Genomic DNA, 20629 nt, shown 5'->3' on the forward strand with positions numbered 1-20629 from the left:
CAGAGATAGTCAAATTAAGAAAAATACCCTTTTACATAAATTACGATATCTCGAAAACGATAAGTCGGATCGACAAAAACCAAAAACCATTTTAAAGGCGAGGCTTTGCCGCTTCTAACAATGGCATAATAATTAATAAAACGCTAGTGGTTTCGGAACTGCACGCGTTCAAAGTTTTAGTATTTTTAATGCGCGTTAATAGCCTTTTCTAAGGCGTAGAGCGGAATCTTAAAAATTATCCTTCAAATCCTCGGATTTACTAAACGAATTATGTAAACTTTGATACCCAAACAGAACTTTTTATTGCATATACAGTATTATATACTATATAATAACTTTTTAACGAAACCTCGATCAACAAATCTCTAGAATCTCCTACTCAAATTTTTTCCCACTTGAACCGAACCAGAACCGATATATGCTAGAACCTTCAACAGTTATCATTTCAATTTCCATAACTGTTACGAGAATTGAAACTAATAGCAATTTTGAAGCCTCATGCGATATCTATGCCTCAAGGTGAACTTTTGCGTGGCTAGCTGTGATTAGCAAGTGTATGTAGCAAATTCGAAATCGTCGAGAAATTCGTCATGTGCGATGGATCGACGAAGATCGAGTCGGCTGGTAGTATCGGCCACGAAATGTAGAACAGCGATCCCGTTCTTGTTGGTCGCGTTTTGGAAAGCATGGCTGGGCCGCGCCCGATCATAGACGATGCACTCGTATTTAACGGGGCGACGGCACCGGTGAACGCCGACCGATGAAAGTGTCGATTTCCCCCTAAACAAAAATACGCGTCGGACGGCCCGTGCCCGGCTGTCCGTTTCGCGTCTGCACGCCAGACGTCCCGGTGCCCGCGCCCATCGTATCCCATCGTCGCGGTAATTCCAGCGGCCGCGATCTCTTTCCAGGGCCACCGGACGCCGGTGGGAGGCGGCCCGTCCGCGCGTCGGGCCTCGATTATGCTCTTTTTATCTTGTATAAAAGAGAAGAGGCCTGCACGGACCTCCCGCAATTTATCTGCACCCGCTGGAGCACACGGACCACGCGGACACGAACCGCCCACGCACCCTGAGCCAAGGATTTACCCCGAGGGTTCGCGTTTGGCTGACGTTGCTCACAGAACTCGACATGCGGTGGTCGGTGAGTGTTGTTCAACGATCAGTGTCTTCAAAATTACTTCCAGGGACCAATAACAATTTCTCGAAAAAATTTGGACGAAATGAATCGTTAAAAATGTATACGAACACTTCTTAACAGTAGACTTATTTGATAATATAGGAAGGGCATGAATAAATTGTGATTTTTTAATGGCATTGTGTACTTGAAAGATCCATTTGCTTAAAACGTGAACGAGATAGCAACGATTGTAGTCGTCTTCATGGTTTGTCTTGCACATATATACTTACGAATATTTTTTATATTGATTATAAAGTTTTATTTTCGTTTCCCAATAGGTTCAAAATCTCACGAAAAATCGTCTCTATCCTTAAACTGCGCAACTAATCTTTAATTAATCTTCACAGGTATTCTGCATTCTGGTGCTGGCGATCAGCGAGCCACTGTTCGTCTACGCGTAAGTATACAAATCTTAAACTCGATACGTGTTGACTGTCACGATATGCATGCAAATAAATAATTATCTAACAAACTTTGAAAAATTGATTCGTTGGCATTTTCTGAATTTTTATGCCACGATTATTTAACACGTTGACTGCCAGTCAAAAATCCTAAAATTGTTTACGAGACCAATACTTTGATTTTAGGCAATTGTAAACTACACAATTTAAAAGTTGTCGTAGTAGTTACTTTTGTGACCACATTAAAATTTACGAAGCTTATTAAAATTAATTTTCCTTAACATTTCAACTTGAGAATTAATTGTTTTAGTTCCACTGTTAAAAGTTCTGTCACCCATATATGGGTGACGTGGCAGTCAAAGTGTTAATGAATCTGTGGGAGGTAAGCAGCTCATATAATCAGGGTAGATTCATATATAATGACCCCACTTAATATTCACATTACATACAAACTATCGTTCGTACAATTCAAATGAATTTGACCATGCATTTACTATATAATCGCGAGCCATTTTCCCACGATGCAAAGTATTTGACGCAAGGAATTGATATTGTTTTCAGCGCCAAGGTGGTGGTAATGGTCCCAAAGCAAATAAAACGAAGTCCAGGGCCTCCATGGCGATCCGGGACCCCGCGATACAGAAAATCGTCCCACGGAAACGACTACCATCACAGATATCACGGACCCCCGGGTCACTATCAGCCTAGGAAGCCAGCGTACGCGAATCCCCCGTTTCCCCATGGAGGCGACGACTTCGACCAGGGTCACGAAACAGTGAACCACGTGCACATACCGCACGGGAAAGATGTCAGCCACGCGATATCCTACGGCAAAGGATACGTCCCTTACGATCACTTGAAAGGCAGCTTCTCGTTTGGCCGTGAAAGGTAAGAGCACGCTTTCATGTTTCACCCAATCATCGCCATTTCTGGAGAAAATCTAATTCAATTACATTTTCCGCGATTACTTCTACAAAGTAATTGCACGGTAATTGGAGCCAAATTGCTGTGTAATTATGAGTGTAAACCATTAAACCGTACAAATACCGTATAATTTGCGAGGTATTTATAACGTAATTCGGAATTAAATTGCCGTATAACGTACAATGTAATTACGGAGTAATTATAATGTAATTACAGTAGAATTGCGGTGCAATTATTTTGTAGAAGTAACCGTGGCAAATGTAGTCTGATTACTGATTTTTGCCCATTGCTAAATGAAACATTTAACGTAGACACGCTCATTACAATTTCTATACTTTGAACGATCCAGATATTAGTGAATTTTTAAATCGTTTCCTTGTAGATATTAATTCTCGTAGTATTTTCATTTTCTATTTTATTTTTTTGAATATTATTTGACAGTAATTATTAAAACATATTCTGTTTTTGATTTAATATATGTCTCCAATAATTTTTCTATTGGAATGCAGACACACCAATGTTGTTAAATTTTTAATTGTCAGAGTTATACGACAAGTAGATTGCAATTGATTAGTGTGGCATTCCAGAGAAAATGATTCATAACTATATGACACGTACAAAGCTAGAAACGTTCCGCGAAGTGATACAGAGTATCTTAGGGCAGACATGTCTGACCATACACGATGTATTCTACTGTGCCCAGTAAATCGTTAAATTCCACAAGTAGCGAAGCTCGATTGGCTCGATTGATGTACATTGATGCATCGATTCTTAAAAAATGAAAAATATTACCATTTTCCCCGTCATAAACATTAAAAATATCAATTTGGAGAGTCACGTCTCTTAACCCTTTCATGACAGATGAAAAAAATTGAAATTCCACACTAATTCATTTACGTCGCTATTACTAGAGCGTATGTATACAGAGAAATATTAAAATTACTTTTCAAAATATTTACATTCAAATTTAAGATGCAACTGAAACCATCGTGAGTTTGAATAATAAAAATTCTCCGCAAACACGAAACTTAAATAATCCAACACGAATCTAGAAACGCGATGATTTAAATAACCATCGAGGCTGTCGATCTCTGAAACGTAGATCGTATCGCTTGAGAATTAAATCCATTCGATTCGTCACTTTCACCCGTGGATTTCACTAATTAATAAATTCATCTCAGGCATCCAGGTTCTCACGAGCACGTGCACTCCGAGCCATTGTACTCATCGAGCATGTACTCAGCCACGGGAGCGGAGTATCCTTTGCCAGGACATTCGTACGAGTCCTCACACGCGGAAATGTACTACTCCGACCCGGAGAGCGCCGTCAACGAGAGACGAAACGACGGGCAACGGTTCTACTCGTCCAGGTCCCTCGAGAAGGACCTGTCGACGAACAATCACATCGACTTCAACGTCGCCTTCGGGCAGGGCAAAGAGCAACTGCTCCATTTACCTCAAAAACCCACAGACTTTTACAATGGTTTGTCGCTCCAGCAACAACACCAAACGCAAGGGAGTGTTTTGTGGCCGTCGAAGATCCCGCCAGCTACCATTGGCGGTAGCAAAGAGGGCGTCGTTCTGAGGGACAGCGTGTCCCTGGACGAGTACCACCAGAAGCTCCAGGAGATGACCAAGATGTGGCCACAGATCCTGACGAGCGGAGGGACCGCTTTGACCGGCGGCTACCAGAGCCAGCTGGTGACAAGCAACTTCCCAGCGGCCGGTCAACCGATTTCCAGTTTCTCTGGGTCCATCAACTGGCCGCTGAACGTCGCGCAGGCGAAGCAAGGCTACGCGGTGAAAGAGGACACCATGGAGCCCCCTCACGACTTCAGAACCATGCCCATTCGGACCAACCTGTTCCAGGCGTACCAGCCGCCGACGAACCCGCTCCTCCCGTCCTTGTCACAGACGGTCCACGGGTAGCGTTCGGGGATTAGGCTAAAACGGGGATGGGGAACCTCCAGACTGTGGGAATTTTTCGGGTGTTATTGGATATTTTGTTTTTTATGCGATTACTTGCGAATGAGGGTCGAATCTAGTTGATTGGGGGTCGTTCTTTGAGTGTTACGATTAGACTGTGGATGTTTATGCAAATTCGTATTCTTATTAATTGGAATGGGAGCTTCGTAGAGGGTTGTCTCAACCAATAAATATAATAATTCGTATCTTTAAATATTTTTTATATTAAGTACATTCTGCAGCTTTTTAAGAATTAAAATTTCCCATGAATGCATAAGCATCCACAGTCTAATTATGATATTTAAGAAAGATATATTTAATCTCTATATAAATGAATAATATTAATAGGCAAGATAGAAAGAAATTTAAAATCATGCTGAAGAAGTTTCAAAAATATAGACCCCCATGACCCTGGGGAGGTCACTAGATTCGCCCCTGATCACAGGGTCGTAATTGGGCTGGGACTGTTCGAGTAATTTGATGGACGAATATTTTATGAGTCTTCGAATGATACGAATGAACTTGGAATATTTGACCATTCGATGTTCGAATATGGAAACACTGGTATATTTGTTACTGATCGATGAAAATGTTTGGATATTTTGTAAGCATTGCAATAACGCTGATATTGATATCAGAACTCGAAAATACTCTAATAATCTATTTATATACATACACAAATCCTGAGACTACTTATATAGTACGAATATCCAGATAGATATATAAAATATTCGAATGGTCAAGTATTGGAATTACATTATTCATTATTATTTATAATGTGACGATTATGTCTAGCGAATTAATTCTATTGGATGGTGGACAATGATGGTGGATGAATGTCAGAAGTTATTTAATTCACTAATTGTCTTTCCAGCTCTGCACAGAGGGTCGACTCTGCAACCTTATGAGGAATCTGCGAAGTGACCATGCAACTTTTGAATTCTGAATGGTTCCCCACCCCTCGTGTTAGATACTTTATGGATGACATGCATGGAGGACGGCTGAGGACTCCATGCGCAATTAGGTTACAGCTAAGTGTACAAATCGTGGAATTTTGGTACGTCGTGGAATGGGTGTTCGTCAAGTTGGTGTTTTGGGGTTTGGTGGCTCCAATTTTTGTAGAAGTTTAACTTCGTTAGCTTTGGTAATACCAGAGTGTCCCGAGAAATAAATTTAAATTATTTTATTAAATATAGTTTTACAATAGTTATACAATTACGATATTACGTTGTTGCCTCGTGAATTTATTAGATTGTCATTGAATAATGGCATTTGTTTTATACCAATTTTAAGCGTGAAATCTGTTTTCAACCAAGCACTATGTTTGTAAAGTCATGTACATGTGGATTATTTATCGATTAAGGTGATCAATGAGTAAAAGTGAAATTCGTGTATAAATTTAAATTTGGATTTAATTCCTCCACGTCTATATCTTGTCGCACTTTTTTAGACAATTTTGGATCCGTATTTAATCGATTAATCATCTGTGCATCACTATACGCCGGAAACAAACCGGTTCAGTATGAAGTGGCGTTTAATAAGTTGGAGAGTTCTGGTGAAAGTCAAAACTCGACAGTTGGCACGTTGTCGTTATGGTTTTTCAGAACTCGAGAGAAATAGTGCTTTCTTTGAGTTTTTTCATAAACGACTTGCACACAGTCAATGTTCATATTGAAGACAAAATTTTGAAACAATGCTTGGGATGATACTTGCGGAAACAAATTAATGGTTGAAATGTTACAAATAAAATAAACTCAAAGCAATTCTTGAAATTTTTGGATGCTAATTTATCGAATGAACTTACAAGGCAAAAGTTTCACTTGTATTTGAACTGTCATCGTAATAATGATTGCACCTTTTCTATTGCCCTTGCCACTAGAATTCTTCGATGACGCAACGTAGCCTTAAACGCGAAGGAAAGTGTCGAAGAAATTCTATTTACTTTGTCGTTTGTAATGACGCGGGCGAATGCAACAGACTATTTGACTCTATGCAGCCCGATTAGCATACCGGTCGTAATATGTTCCTCACATGTCGGTGAAAGTTATTTTTTGTCTATTAATTAATGACAAGCAGAAAGGTGAGAAAGGCGCTTCTCCTCGTGGAAAGTTACCTTGAAATTTCCGATTACATTTTGCACGGTGATTTGATATCGATGTTACATTTAAATGATCATGGTTTTATTGTTCGTGTATGTCCTAGATTTTCTACATATGTGTCGATACACATTCGATAGTTCGAGAAATTCATTTACATATGATTAAAATTGCTCTTATTACTAATATTTATCAGCAGCAATTATATTAAAAAATAATTAGTTCTTTTCTGTCAAACATAGCAACGATATAAGAAAATCACCAGAAATCGACAAAACAAAGTCATTAAAGCAGCATTCCATTAAAAGTACACGATACACTCGCTGTGATTTCTCTCACTGTTACAACTATGACCTCGTTCGTTAACATTCGCCCAATTAAGTCATCATCGTACGGATTTACGTTCACTTCACGAAACCAATCATTATCATCCAAATGTTATAAATTACAAGAGTTAAAGTCCCTGACCATTTGACAAAAATATTACCGCCTAACAGGAAGCTATATTTCATGTAAACTAATTTGTACTTTTATACTTTGCGTGCAATACAAAAGCTCGTTGGAAAAAAATTTCCATCCTAATCCACAATTATGGTCTGCACGATACATTGAATAATTTTCGTCCGTGCAGCGTGAAAAATTAAAATTTACATACACATTTGATTTGCATAGTCGTAAAACGGGCTTAGATTGGAATCTTTTGCACGGTCCGTATTTTAATTTTTTTGATCTATAATATGATCCTAATACATACGTTTCGTATTTAAAAATTTGAGAATTTTCACGTACGAACGTTCGATTTACGTGGTCGTAAACGGTTTTAATGGCGGCTATTGGCTGCACGGTCCAACGATCATCGCGGATAAAGCGATCAGCTCGAACAAGAACGAAGCAACGATCGAATGCCACGGTCGCGGGGATCACATCTTCCCCGTTTACTTTCACTCGAAGGTCCGATGACCGGATGAACGTTCGAAAGTCGAGAAAGTTGCTCCATCGCGAGGTCCTCTCGATCTCTTCGACCCGCCGCCCCCGCCTCGTCTGCCTACAGTCTGAGAAGACACTTTATAACCTGGATTCTCGCGGAAGCTGGATGGTTCACCGTAAGAACAATGGCAGCGTTCTCTCTCCCGTGACCTTCCTCATAAAAAAATTCCTCATCGCTTATAAAGTAATTTTTCCCTATTTTTGTTCCTTCAGGTTCGAAAATTTACTCCTCTTTCTTTCAAGTTTCCAGCTTCTCTGGGTTTGAAAATCCTTTTTGAAACTTCTTGACAAAATGAGAAAATATTACTTTAGAAGATTGCAAGGAAACAAGGAGAGTACCATTGTTAATCAGTGAGATACAGTTACGTATAAATCTTGCTTTCAAAGGTAGGAATTAAGAATAAAGAAATAATCCAAAAAGGAGGGGCAAAGAAAAGTTGTAATGTTTAATTACTCGAGAAAATGGAATAGGAAGTACCATGTTCGACAACTTTGATTCTTGCTCCGCAGAATGCGTAAAGACGAGAACCACTTTATTTAATTTGCGAAAGTGACTAAGTTGCAGCCAATTAAAAAAGAGAAAAATACGGGAACGGAAGTTGAAACTTGTCGTTTACCTTGCTTCTTCAAACAAGGTTGAAAGCAATATTAAAATGGAAATCAGCAACTTTTAAGTGAGAAATAAAATGTACTTCTATATATAATATTTAATATTCTTTCAAGACACGCGTCACCCTCGTAATTGACTTGAGTCTATTAAACGATACTTCAGGCGATATTTATGGCACATCGTCTTGATAACAGCGGGCAAGATTGTTACTTTGTAAGGATTGTCGCGCGAACAAGCTTGTAACTGGAAATTATATTCCTAGAAAAATCTTGTTAAAGCAACTCGAGCCACAGTAGGTTTTTCCAAAGCAGGACAAGTTCTGGCGAACAAGGTAGATCGCGAAAGGAGAAAATGGCGTTTGTGCGCATGAATTGTTGCTATTTGTAATTATAGCAATTAAGAGTCTTTATTAGACATCGAGACGTTTCTGCAACGACATATCCATCTATTAGAGTCTTTCGATAAATATAGTTTTTTTTATAATTGAAAGGATTACTTAATTAGACAAGATTGAAAATTAATTAAATTGAACGAGGGGGTTAAACTCATACGACTACCATAACTCGTGCCCTGAATGTAGTACACGTCTACGATCACAGATATCTCTTGCATGCATATTTGCAACGACTAGAAGCGCGTGGACTTCCTGCAAAATAATTGAATCTGATCGAGCTTATTACAGGGCATTAGAATCTGAAAGGGGTTAACAATGTCCAGCGAGAATATACGCGAAACAGTTTGAAACAATTATTTCTAATAACCGTTCCCGATGTAGCGGAAGTGGTCACGTAAACAAACGCATTAAAGAGGTAGTTCCGAGAACGCTCCGCATTGAACACGCCGGAACAGCAAAATGAAAAGTTACTGTACGGCGAACTGTAATTTCTCGAAACGGCGCGTCGCACGAAGGACCATAACTATATCTGCTGTAAAGGTATCATCGTGGCGGCTACTTTGTTGAAAGTAAAAGCAGAATTTTTTTTCCTGGTCTGTCGGAACGCTACGAGTTTCTATCGGAAGGGAAATGTCAGAGAGCAGCGACTTAAGCAACCAGCTATGCAACTTACCCACGATTGAAAGTGCACTTGCCTAATCGCCGCGGCTTGTCGCTCTTCTCGCGATTAAAGGTTCAATTAGCGCTGGTCGAAAGCGACGCTTCTCCTGAAACATACAACGAAAGTTAACTATGAATAGACAACAGAAATTGTATGCTTGAAAATTAAATTTTCTGAATTAAATACGGGGAATTTTAAATGAAATTAATCAATATTTATTTACTATCCTAGAGAATTTATGAATGAAAACATTTACTCAGATGGCATATTTAAAATGGTACAACAATGATTAATGTATCTATAGATAGTGATATTTAAGTTGTCTATACTTTTTTAGATTAAAAATTTTCTCTTTTGCCCCTCGAAGATTGTAAAATTGCCTCCCTAGTATTAATATATTCAGAACACTATGCAATATTTATTATTTTTCAGCTACATTAAGAAACATTGGAATATTGCCAGATCTATTCCAACGTTTTGGTTCAAGTTGAGAGTCTCTTTCAGGGTCAGTGTGAAGGAAGTGTGCGGAATGGAGGAACATCGAGGAGCAAGAGTCTCTGGGGCCACGGAAGGCGAAAATGGAAGTGAAAGGGCACGCGTATCACATGGTGCAGTCTCTCACGAATATTCGATCTCTCTTCCCCTATCTGTTACATCCTCGACGATCTTCCAGCAACGGTTTTCGTATCGCCACTTTCTATTTCGTTTCTCGGACGTCGTTCGCGTTTCTGCCCGCGAATTAAAAGATGAACACACGTTGCACACTGTGCTTAATTGCTCGCGAAGGAAGCGGCCACGCGCGTAATCCTTCAGCGAAGGCTGGATTGCGTGGCAGTTCCGCGAGGTTGTTGTCCTGGACGCTGACAATAGCTATTCAATTTTTTTGGGACGCTTTCTACACGAGAATGGCCCCGTTTGGAAAAACGGGGAACGCTAATTTTCACGAATTTTGAGTTTGACGTCTTTTTGTATGCCTCTGTGAGAAATTCGACTGGTTCAAATTTCGATTAATAAAATTTCCAACAATTTGTAAAAATTTGAGAAGGGTCATTTTATTTGTAGCGACCTAACAATATTTTTCGAAACGATCAACCTCGGAACTGACGTTAATGATAATATTGACTCTCGGTTTCACCTGTTCCCAGCAATTTGTCAGCCAAGCATCAGGTTTGCTTCAAGCGGCGTTTGTTCAAGCAGGGGAGCTTGTTTTTCTTTTTTAGCGAGTTTAGATTCAGCGCGCGTTCGTCGATCGCGACAATAAAATCCTCCAAGTAAGGGTTTTCCGGCGACGTCGATGGTTAAGTCTCAGGATTTAATCAATCCAGCCAATCGACCTTTTTCTGGCTATAACTCTCAGAGAAGCTTGAATAAGATACACAAATAGATGAGTTATTTTTGTGCTCTGACGCCAGTTCTTTAAAAATAAATAGTTGATGTCATTTTTACAAACATTAACTGCATCTTGCAATCACGAAGACTCAAGTCTTTACATATAATTCCTCATATAGAGGTCTGAGGAATTATAATTCTTGAAAACGTCGTGGTATCCAAAATGGATAAATTTGAATTTTCTGCAACACTTTGATCTACAATAACAATATTTTCTTCGTTTCAAGAACCACTGAGCGAGAATTTTGCTAATAAAGACTGCAATTTGACTTATATCCGATTCTATGTCTCACTCTATCGAGTACCTCCAAGAATTTGACACATTCCAGAGACCCATCGTAGATTTCCACGCGACGTTATTCGAACTATGCGCGAATTTCACGTAAGGGAAACCAGGGAAACCAGCGAGGAATTTGATATCTCTTTCGTGGTTGTGCACACCACGAAATCGGTTCGCGACGCGGAGTGGGGCAAATTTATTGCTGATCAAGTGCATCCACCGTTAACAAATGGGCGCAGAGAAACGTGCGTTTTTCGAATACACTTTTCCCCGGGAAAATACACTTCTCCCGCGATCGCGATGAGCCCGCGCCGGGCCCCGTTAATGCATTCTTTGTTTCATTTTATTCTGGAAATCGGGGAAAGCGCGTGCTCCCGTACCGTAAAACTCCCGTTTTATGCAACGACCTTCGGAGGAAAGTAAATTGATGCATCGTCGGCGAGAATCGTCGCGCGCGCGAATGAAAAGTGAAACGGGAAACGTTGCTCCTCGCGCGCACACCGCGGATGATATCTCCTGTGACGCATAGGAATACCCGTTTCGCATCGTACGGAAGAGAAAAGAATACTCGACGGGGCTGAACGTCTCGAGACGCCATTTTGGACCATCCTTTGCGAACAGTTTTCAAGCTAAAAAAGAATTTCCACGCCTGGGAAAGTTATCAATCAAACCTTTTGAATCAGTAATTTTGCATATTTTATTAGCTTTTTTTTTATCATTTTCAAGGTTAACCAGATCTAACATATATTTATTTTTTTTATTCTCACTTGATTCTGAATTTCTTAATTTGTACGAATTTGCGCCAAGAACGTATTATTATTGTTAATGTTGTTATCAAGAGCGACAGGCGAGATAAACAGACATCTACTTTAAGTGTACATAAAATTTCCACTCGATCGGATCTATAATTCACGAGATATCGTGTCGACAGGCTGGAGAAATATGGGTTTGACAGGAACACGTTCAGTTTTACCGCTTTCGAGACAGGGAGTGCCACTTCCCCCAAAGCATTGTAAATTCTATAATTATTATCAAATTCTCGAGACACGAATACCTCTGGAATATTCATAAAAAATCGACTTTTTCGACTCATCGAAGCTTCCATCTTAGATTCTTATTTATTTAAATTTTCACGACATAAATAAACTGTTCGTTGGTCTTAATTTCGCGATCAATTTAGTGTTCACGGTATTAGAAGTGAAATCAACTATTATAGATCGAGGAAATATTGAATTCGAGAATGTCCGGAACGTAGAAATTCTCGTCGAGTAGGCTTTACGTTAACCCGAGAATCTCGCTATTACCAATGATAATAGAAACACTTAGTATTAAACGTTTTTCGAAAAAAGAATGCGATCGCGAACGCGCTGACGCGTCGCAGGAAAAAAGCAGTGAAAGTGCGTTTCCAATTAAAATTTGTAAAATCGAAAGAAAATGAAACAATAAATAAGGCAGATTAATTAAGAAGTTTGCATTCTTTATTGTGACTCGTGAGAACGCGATTTCAGTTGCAAAATGGCTTCTCACGTTCCATTAGTAAGTTTTACGCATTCTTTGCGTACCACGTATCATTGTTGTAGAAATCGAACAACTGGGTTAAGGGTAAAACCATCTGGAATCATTCACTTTGTTTACCAACCTCATTCGACTTAAATAGTATTTTTCCATTCTCCGTTAGGCGCAGAACTTTCGATTATTCGAAAATCGGACATTATTAAATACCCTAAATCGCAACAGTTTACGTGTCTCCGTTATATTATACTGTGGCATATCAATTTTCACTTAGGCAAGTCGAAGAAACCTTTCACCTGCTATTTTAACATCTGAATCGTCAATTTCTAGAAATCTGACGGGTCGTGTTAAGTTGTCGCATATTTCATCGTCAAAACGACGACGAGAAACACGCTGCAACGCGCATTAAGATCCTCAGCGACGGTAGAAGAATTTATTCCGACCGAATAGTACAATTTCACCTACTCTCGTTCATCGACTAATGTTCTCTATCGCCTGTCATACACACAAATTATTTAAAATATTCAAATGACTTACTTAACATCGCATATCTTATTTACACATACCAAAAAACATGAAATATGATAAATAAAATGACTGGGAATGTAGAAAACGGTTTTCCAACTGATCAAAGGGGCTGCAAGTAGTATTATGAAATGTTTATGCATTGCCTAAAAGTACCTAAAATTTGAGTACAATTTTAAGTAAAATTTGAAATATAATTTTTACAAATCCCAAGGAATTGTAAAAGTGTGATCATTAATAGAAAATATTACGGGAAAGTTTATAGAAAAAGTAAATAAAGTGGAAAGTGTATGAAGCGAAAAATTGGAAATCGTTTACTTCGAATGATCATTACTTCGAAAAAAATGCATGAAATGCAGAAACTTATGTGTGTTTTGTAGGTGAAACTCTTAACCTTCATTACGCGTAAGAAACATTGCGAAGAATATTAATTAGCAATCATAGAAAGCGACAAATGAAGGTAACGATGCTCATATTCGAAGAAATATGGGTCCAATTATACTATAATTTACATATGAAACGAAAAATTCATTCGAGGCAAAGAATGATTGTTATGTTTCGTTTCCTTTCTCTTCACATAATAATTCTTTGATAAAATAATCTCTGAGAAAGCATGCGGGAAAATTAGCGATTTCTGTCTATATTCTAATCTTACTAAACAAAACAATCAGCAGCTTATTATGCGCTCTATTTAAACGAACATGTTGACTTTAAATCTCAAATAAGAATCTGTGCCCATTAATTACCATAAATATCCTGCTATTAATAGTAATTTACTTAAAAAACAATTTTACTTAACAAAATTAGTGTTTTCTACAACACGATATTAATTAAATGAACTTTTACTCCTATTTTTTATAAGTATTATCCACATTGGAATTTTTTATCTGTTCTAATAGAATAAGAAAAATTTATTTGAAAAGTCCCCACTACTGTTTCGATTTTTGTAATCGTTATTCCCCGCTAAAAATTCTTCGGAGCGAATTGTCGCGATCGTGAACTCGCGTTCGACGTTTCCGTAATCGAAACATGTGGAAATCGAAGCTACTCGTTCACCTTCCGCGTCCATGCAAGTTCAGAAAGAGCTCTCTTTGTTGCCCCACAGGGCACCGATGCCGAAGACCGCCCGGAGCGCGAATTTCTCTGGTGCCCGGCTCTAGGTCACGGTCGTTCCTCCTTAAACGCACACAATAATGTCCAGTTCCATGGGATCACAACCACGGAGTCGGTGTGCACCGTCTCCAGCACGCGTGCACCTTCGATTCGAGTCTCCTCCGCTGGTTGGGCATCGATCATCGCTGCCTCCCCACCTGGCTGGCTTCCGGTACTTCCTTCGGGCCTGCTATATATAGGCAGGATCACGGCTGGATATATATGACAGTGTGTTCCTGACCGTTGAAGCTAGCCGATCCAGGAAGAGGCAGGAAGAGAGGAGGACAGAGAGGACTATGGAGCCTAAAGTTGCTGTAAGGAAGTGCCGTCATCTTCGTGGATAGGGTTCCTAGGGATTTTGGGTGGTCGGGTTCTCGTGAACGTAGCGACAGTTAGGGTATTAGATAGTCGATGGAGTGATATACGAGTTCTGTTTGTGATATAATAGTGAATGCGTAGTCACATCAACAGTATCATTAGCTCGCGGTTCTAATAAAATAGTAAAAGTAATAGAACAGGAAAGTTAATGAGTAGTGTAATCAGGGTCACATTTGTAATATCTAGATAATAGAGCTATTTAAATTGCTGATAGGATTATGCAAGTTATTTGGAAAGGAAAAAGTCTGCCTCGCATACGAATAGTATATCTCTATCGATCTATGTTTCCTCTTCATGAGATCGAAAAAATAACACAAAATTATTAGAATTTATTACGGGAAAAAGATTAACAAATTTGAAATATAAATTAAAAATAGAAGACCAATATTCGGGTATAAATTAGGGAAGTTTATATAATCAAAACAAACTCTGAAACGAAAAAATAAAAGATGAAAGAGTAACGATCGAAATTCCAAAAAATAAAATCAAGTTTCATAGTTTTCAATTTCAAATTTCTAATTAGTATCGAAACCAAAGGCCAGCACAAGATAGTGCAGCAATCAATCAGAAATGTCAAGAGTAATAAAGAATTAATAAGTACATTCTCCATTTCGTTTTTGTGGCTCTAAACGTCTAATCTGAATCATTAAAACTTAACGATGCAAATTATATTTATATGAATGATGTAGATCGATTGCAAATAACTTGGAATTCAAAGTAGTAAATTTATGATAGAGTGATGAAAGGTTTGAACAGTAAAGTTAATGATAGAGTAGGATTATGTTTTGTGGTGTCCAGATGATCAAACTGCAACAAGTCATGAATTTAGTAAAATTGCTAACAGATCAGTAAGAGTTATATTTATAATACCTAAATGATAGATCAATTAAAGTCTCAATTTGCAGTATACCTCTTCGTGAATACTAGACAATGGAACACTAAAATTAGTGATAAAGTAATTCGAGATATTTGTGATAGCAATATAACACACTGGAATTATCTACAATATTAAACGAATAATTTTTGCGATGGCTGGACGACAAAGTTTCTAAACTGTTCCTGGTTCGTTACACTTTGTTTGTGGTATTAAACGCTAATGATAGAGCAGTTGAACTTGGTATGAAATTCTAATGATGCACTTAACGTCTTTGCGTCTAAGTAATAGCCCGATAGTCTCGGCGTTGCAATCACGCAAAATGATAGAGTGGTTGTATCTTACGCGAACATCGGTGCACCTTATTGCATAAAATTAATAAGCCCCGAGGAAAAATAACAGCTCCGCTAGGAAAGGATCGCGATGATTTACGAGAATTCTTCTGTTCGCAGACGAGGTGCTTGATATTCGCGACGACATTGGCCGTTGCCCTTGCCACGTTCGGTCATGAACAGTGAGTATAATTCAAACTACGATTATGATCGATTGTTGTTCGCCACGAATCATCAAAGTCTCGTTATAGAGAGATCGGCGATAGCTTCGATGTAAAATCGGTCGATTAACTTTCTAGCGTGCATATAAGAGTCCACGTACCGGAGATAATTCAGCACGATGAGAAAAAGATTATAAAATACGAAGACCATGGAGGTGATCACGGAGGAGGTGGTGGCGGCGGTGGCGATCATCACATAGAAGTCAGTGGTCCTGCGATAATTGGAGGTGGACACGGAGGAGGAGGTGGAGGATTTGGGGGTGGATTTGGGGGTGGACACGGAGGAGGAGGTGGAGGTCATGGCGGAGGATTCGGAGGTGGACACGGAGGAGGATTTGGTGGAGGTGGAGGACACGACATCAGCTTTGGAGGTGGTCACGGTGGTGGTCACGGAGGTGGAGGCGGAGGAGGATTTGGAGGTAAGGTCTACAACAGTATTTTTTAAGCAAAAAAATGCTCAATAATTGAAATATAATTGAATTCTAAAAAAAGTGAAACGTAATGAATGGACATTAAATTCAATCTACATTTTGAATAATTTCTTCTTTCATAAATCGAGAAACGTTAAACGATCCGTTCACATAATTGTTACATTTACAATTGGAAATTTATTTTAATAAGACCATTAACGCCTGCAACGTTGAATCTTGATGTGGGAAATGTTGCGTAGACCGTGTATACCTGGAATCGTTTTTCATTTCCGAAAGTGAGAGAAAAGTCTCGGCCGTCGTGCGTGAAAATCGCGAGTCGTATGACGTGTTGAATACGTTCGTGCGTTTCACGTGTTTCGTCGGAGATAATGGTAAAACCTTTTCCCACGTTCCCCTTAGGCGATCGCTGTATCGTGTTTATTCGCGGAGAATACCTTCACTGTTTCTCTTCGCGTCTCTTTAACGCTGTTCGTGCCGCGGAACTCGTTTCGTGGGTTTTCACTTCCGGCTCGATTCGGTGTCGAGAGTTTGTCTTATAATCGCACGAACGGCACCGCATGTAACGAGTCGTTTTGTCGATTTTTTACAACGCTGTAGGTCGTGAACCGTACGTTGACCGTAACCTTATTAGAAGTTCCATCGTTTTTGTAAATTTCTTTACACTACAAGTTCATGTAACGATGTTACTTAATGGTAGCTAGGTTTCAAAATTCCTACGACAACGTCACTGCTCGCATTTGAATCAGTAAATCTATCGAAAGTCGATTATATCGAAGAATCAAGTTGTTAATTGGACTTATAGTTATTTAGGATTTCTCTTAAGAGTATCTTTAATCCCTTGTTTTATACAAACTATTCGTCCATTATAAGATTAATTTTTAATATTTAATATATAAAAAGTAGTATTATATATTTATATTAATAATTGTTTCCCAATTCTAACGAGAACTCATTTTAGGTGGCCACGGAGCTATTATTATATCCAGTCCCGGAGGTGGTTATGGAGGAGGTGGCGGGGGCGGTGGATTCGACGACCACCATGGCGGAGGAGGTTTCGGAGGAGGAGGTGGAGGGGGTCATGGTGGTGGATATGGAGGTGGCGGAGGATTCGATGACCACCACGGTGGTGGAGGTTTCGGAGGTGGGGGAGGAGGAGGAGGTCACGGAAGTAGCGCAGTTATCATCGAACAACATGGAGGTGGAGGTTTCGGAGGAGGTGGTGGAGGCCATGGTGGTGGATATGGAGGTGGCGGAGGATTCGATGACCATCACGGTGGTGGAGGTTTCGGAGGTGGGGGAGGAGGAGGAGGTCACGGAGGTGGCGCAGTTATTGTCGAACATCACGGCGGAGGAGGTTTCGGAGGAGGAGGCGGAGGAGGAGGCTACGGTGGTGGTGGCGGAGGATTCGATGACCATCACGGTGGTGGAGGTTTCGGAGGTGGGGGAGGCGGAGGAGGTCACGGAGGTGGCGCAGTTATAGTCGAACATCACGGAGGTGGAGGTTTCGGAGGAGGAGGCGGAGGAGGCGGAGGTGGTGGTCACGGGGGTGGATACGGAGGCGGCGGAGGAGGATTCGATGACCATCACGGTGGAGGAGGATTTGGAGGAGGCGGTGGTGGATTCGGAGGAGGTCACGGAGGTGGATTTGGAGGCGGTGGATACGGAGGTGGTGGCGATTTAGGCGGTGGAGGTCACCATTCCTTTAGCGGAAACAGTATATCATCTGGTTTCGGTAGCAGGTGAGCATTTTTTAATTGATACTAACTTTGTGGAAATTGTTACAAATTTCACATAGTATCGCAATGAAACAAATTCTAACATAGCCTCTCTTCTTGTAATTAAATTGGGATCACTAAATTTCATGTAGAGAGGTTTGGTTGAGACTTTGTTCTTAAAACTGGTCGAATTGAAACTTCTATTTTCTTTAAATTCATTCCAAACATTTCGACCATTAATATCGATGGCCTTTTCCAGCAACAAATATGTTCAATCAAAAGGAAGTTACTTCGAAGAATGTGATGAAAATATTAACTTTAGGGGAATTCCTATGACCAAGATATTATAAACTTTTACATGATATCACAGACTCTAGTACCATTGATAAAGTGTATCATCTTCATCGCAGTCCTTCGAATAACTTTGATTATAGTCAATAAATTTATGCTCACAATCGTTGTTGATAACATTCCAAGAAAATCTGACGAATTTTCTATTACAGTGGTCACGGTGGAGGCGGTTACAGTTCCGGCGGTGGCTACGACTCGTATTCCAGTGGTCACAGTGGAGGCGGAGGCGGTGGCGGTGGCGGTGGTCACGGTGGCGGTTTCTCGGGCTACCACAAGAAGAAATAAAACAGATCGGGCTTCCGATCGGCCAGTTCGACCAACTTCCGACGTCGACTCAACAGTCACTGATCGTTCAGTCGCGTTTAGGATCACGCGATCGTCGTTGCTACGTGACTTTCGATCGCGATTCAATGTACAGCTCTGCCAGTATACAAAACAAAGCACCGATTCTCGACGATCGGTTCCGATTTCCCGCGATACCTGCCGTTTGACCGCTGGGTTAGGTTTCCATTCTCTACGCGCGTTCTGTCCTTCGTCTTATTTTCGTAAACATCGCGCGTTAACGATAAGCTATTACAAATCACAGAAAACGATATTGAAGGTTTAACGACCCGGTCGTGTAAAATACTCTCAGGAAACTTGCAGTATCGTTCTACTAATTTAGGAGAAATTATCTTTGATTTTTTTATTTTTATACTCTAATCTGAAAGTGACACTTTTACGCTTGCGAACAAGATTCCACAGTATTCTTTAACAATAGCGCGATCGTATGAACTTTCTTGGACGCGAGAAAGAATACTCCGTAGCTGAATTCAAGAAAACGTTTCACAGCTAACGATTAATTGTTACTACTAATAATTTATTAGTATCATCGATCAGTCGCGCGATACTTTAGGCACCATAGTCTCGTGCTGCGTTTTTGTTGTTTTAATGACTTCCCGCGAGTATTCTCGTACTGTTGTTACGTTTTGTACATATTATATACTTTGTAAATACCTTTGTTATTTTTTAATATATACTTTTATGTTACTTCGTAATAAATTCTTTTGTACGTTTTTGTAAATCGTTTCTAATTTCTTTTTAGTATTAAGGATAGGCTTGTACGTAAGCATTTGTTTAATTAGTTAAAGACAACTGCTTGTCTCAAAATATTTCATTTCATTTTTTAATCAACGTGGAACAAAACAGTGTTATTACAGTATATAGTAATGGATGCTCAGGTCCAAAAATTCTGAAAAACAATTTCTTTTTAAAGCACTAGAAGACTCTTTGTCCAACCTAATAGGTTCCCATCGCTAATTGATCTTTCCATTCTCGTCTGCTTCTGAATTAAGTCTCGTTGCATCTTTCATTTCATAGGTCGTTGAACATTACAGGAAACGTTCGATTCTGGGAATCAGAATGACGTCTCGCGAGTCTTCCGATCGCGTAAAACCTGTTCGCCGTAATAGAAGCATTTTTCTATATTTATAATCGCTCCTGAGCGCTGGGATTAGTTCGAAATGGAAAGTAAGTTGAAAGTGAAAGAGAGCAGATGTTTTGGTGCACGTAGGAGGACGATTTCACTCGACATGTTGAATCCTGGTTAACATGGATGTTGGCCTTGATCTATGATAGCTTGTTTTGTCTACGCAGAATCGTACTTGACCATCAATGTACAAGTAAATGACTCGGTGATTAGCGTGATCAATCCAACTGATTTGGATCTGAAGGAGTCTGTTATCTTATTAATTATCTAATATATCCTTGTTATATGTTTTACACGAGTAAAACATAGTTGCAAAGCATAATTTAACTCTCTTTAATGTCCAGTAGCTTTGAAGTTACATACCCATGCATTTATATTTTTTAAGTTTGATATTATTTATTTACCACAGTGTACTATTGTAATTTAAACTCTTTATATTAGAAAATTAACGATTGGAAATCGATGAAATTGCTGGTACTATTATGATGTGAAGCAAATCGTCAGAAAATAATCGACAGTTTACATAACGATGCAGCGAAAGTAAATAGAAGTTGGAATCCATTAATATTGCATTTGCAGATACGAATGCAAATTACATTAATTAGATTCGCAGTGGTTCGAAGTACAAAACGAACTTTCTACGCTGCATTGCTACAATGTGCATCCAAGATCCTACGTTTAATCACGATAGCTAAATTGAAAGAGAAATTTGTAACTAACTCGAATTAATTGTCCATGAAGGCAACAAACGAGAATTCAAAAATCGTTGGATATTACATTAGTT

At 39.5% G+C, this 20629-nt stretch overlaps 2 protein-coding genes across 2 annotated transcripts; both read left to right on the top strand.

The window, feature by feature from the left end:
- The first annotated feature begins 159 nt into the window (after positions 1 to 159).
- Positions 160 to 9317, top strand: LOC122395487. Its single transcript, XM_043393110.1, has 2 exons — positions 160 to 2468; positions 3686 to 9317. The coding sequence occupies exons 1-2, from the start codon at positions 2053 to 2055 to the stop codon at positions 4431 to 4433; spliced, it is 1164 nt and encodes a 387-aa protein (XP_043249045.1). The 5' UTR covers positions 160 to 2052; the 3' UTR covers positions 4434 to 9317.
- Positions 9318 to 16029: 6712 nt separating this feature from the next.
- LOC122395272 (glycine-rich protein DOT1-like) lies at positions 16030 to 18703 on the top strand. The gene is made up of 5 exons (XM_043392716.1): positions 16030 to 16035; positions 16108 to 16299; positions 16909 to 16918; positions 17270 to 18050; positions 18530 to 18703. The coding sequence occupies exons 1-5, from the start codon at positions 16030 to 16032 to the stop codon at positions 18660 to 18662; spliced, it is 1122 nt and encodes a 373-aa protein (XP_043248651.1). The 3' UTR covers positions 18663 to 18703.
- Positions 18704 to 20629: the final 1926 nt, after the last annotated feature.

Source organism: Colletes gigas, unplaced genomic scaffold (assembly GCF_013123115.1).
Source record: "Colletes gigas isolate AHSC1104 unplaced genomic scaffold, ASM1312311v1 Colletes_gigas_Sc00005, whole genome shotgun sequence".
Lineage (NCBI taxonomy): Eukaryota > Metazoa > Arthropoda > Insecta > Hymenoptera > Colletidae > Colletes > Colletes gigas.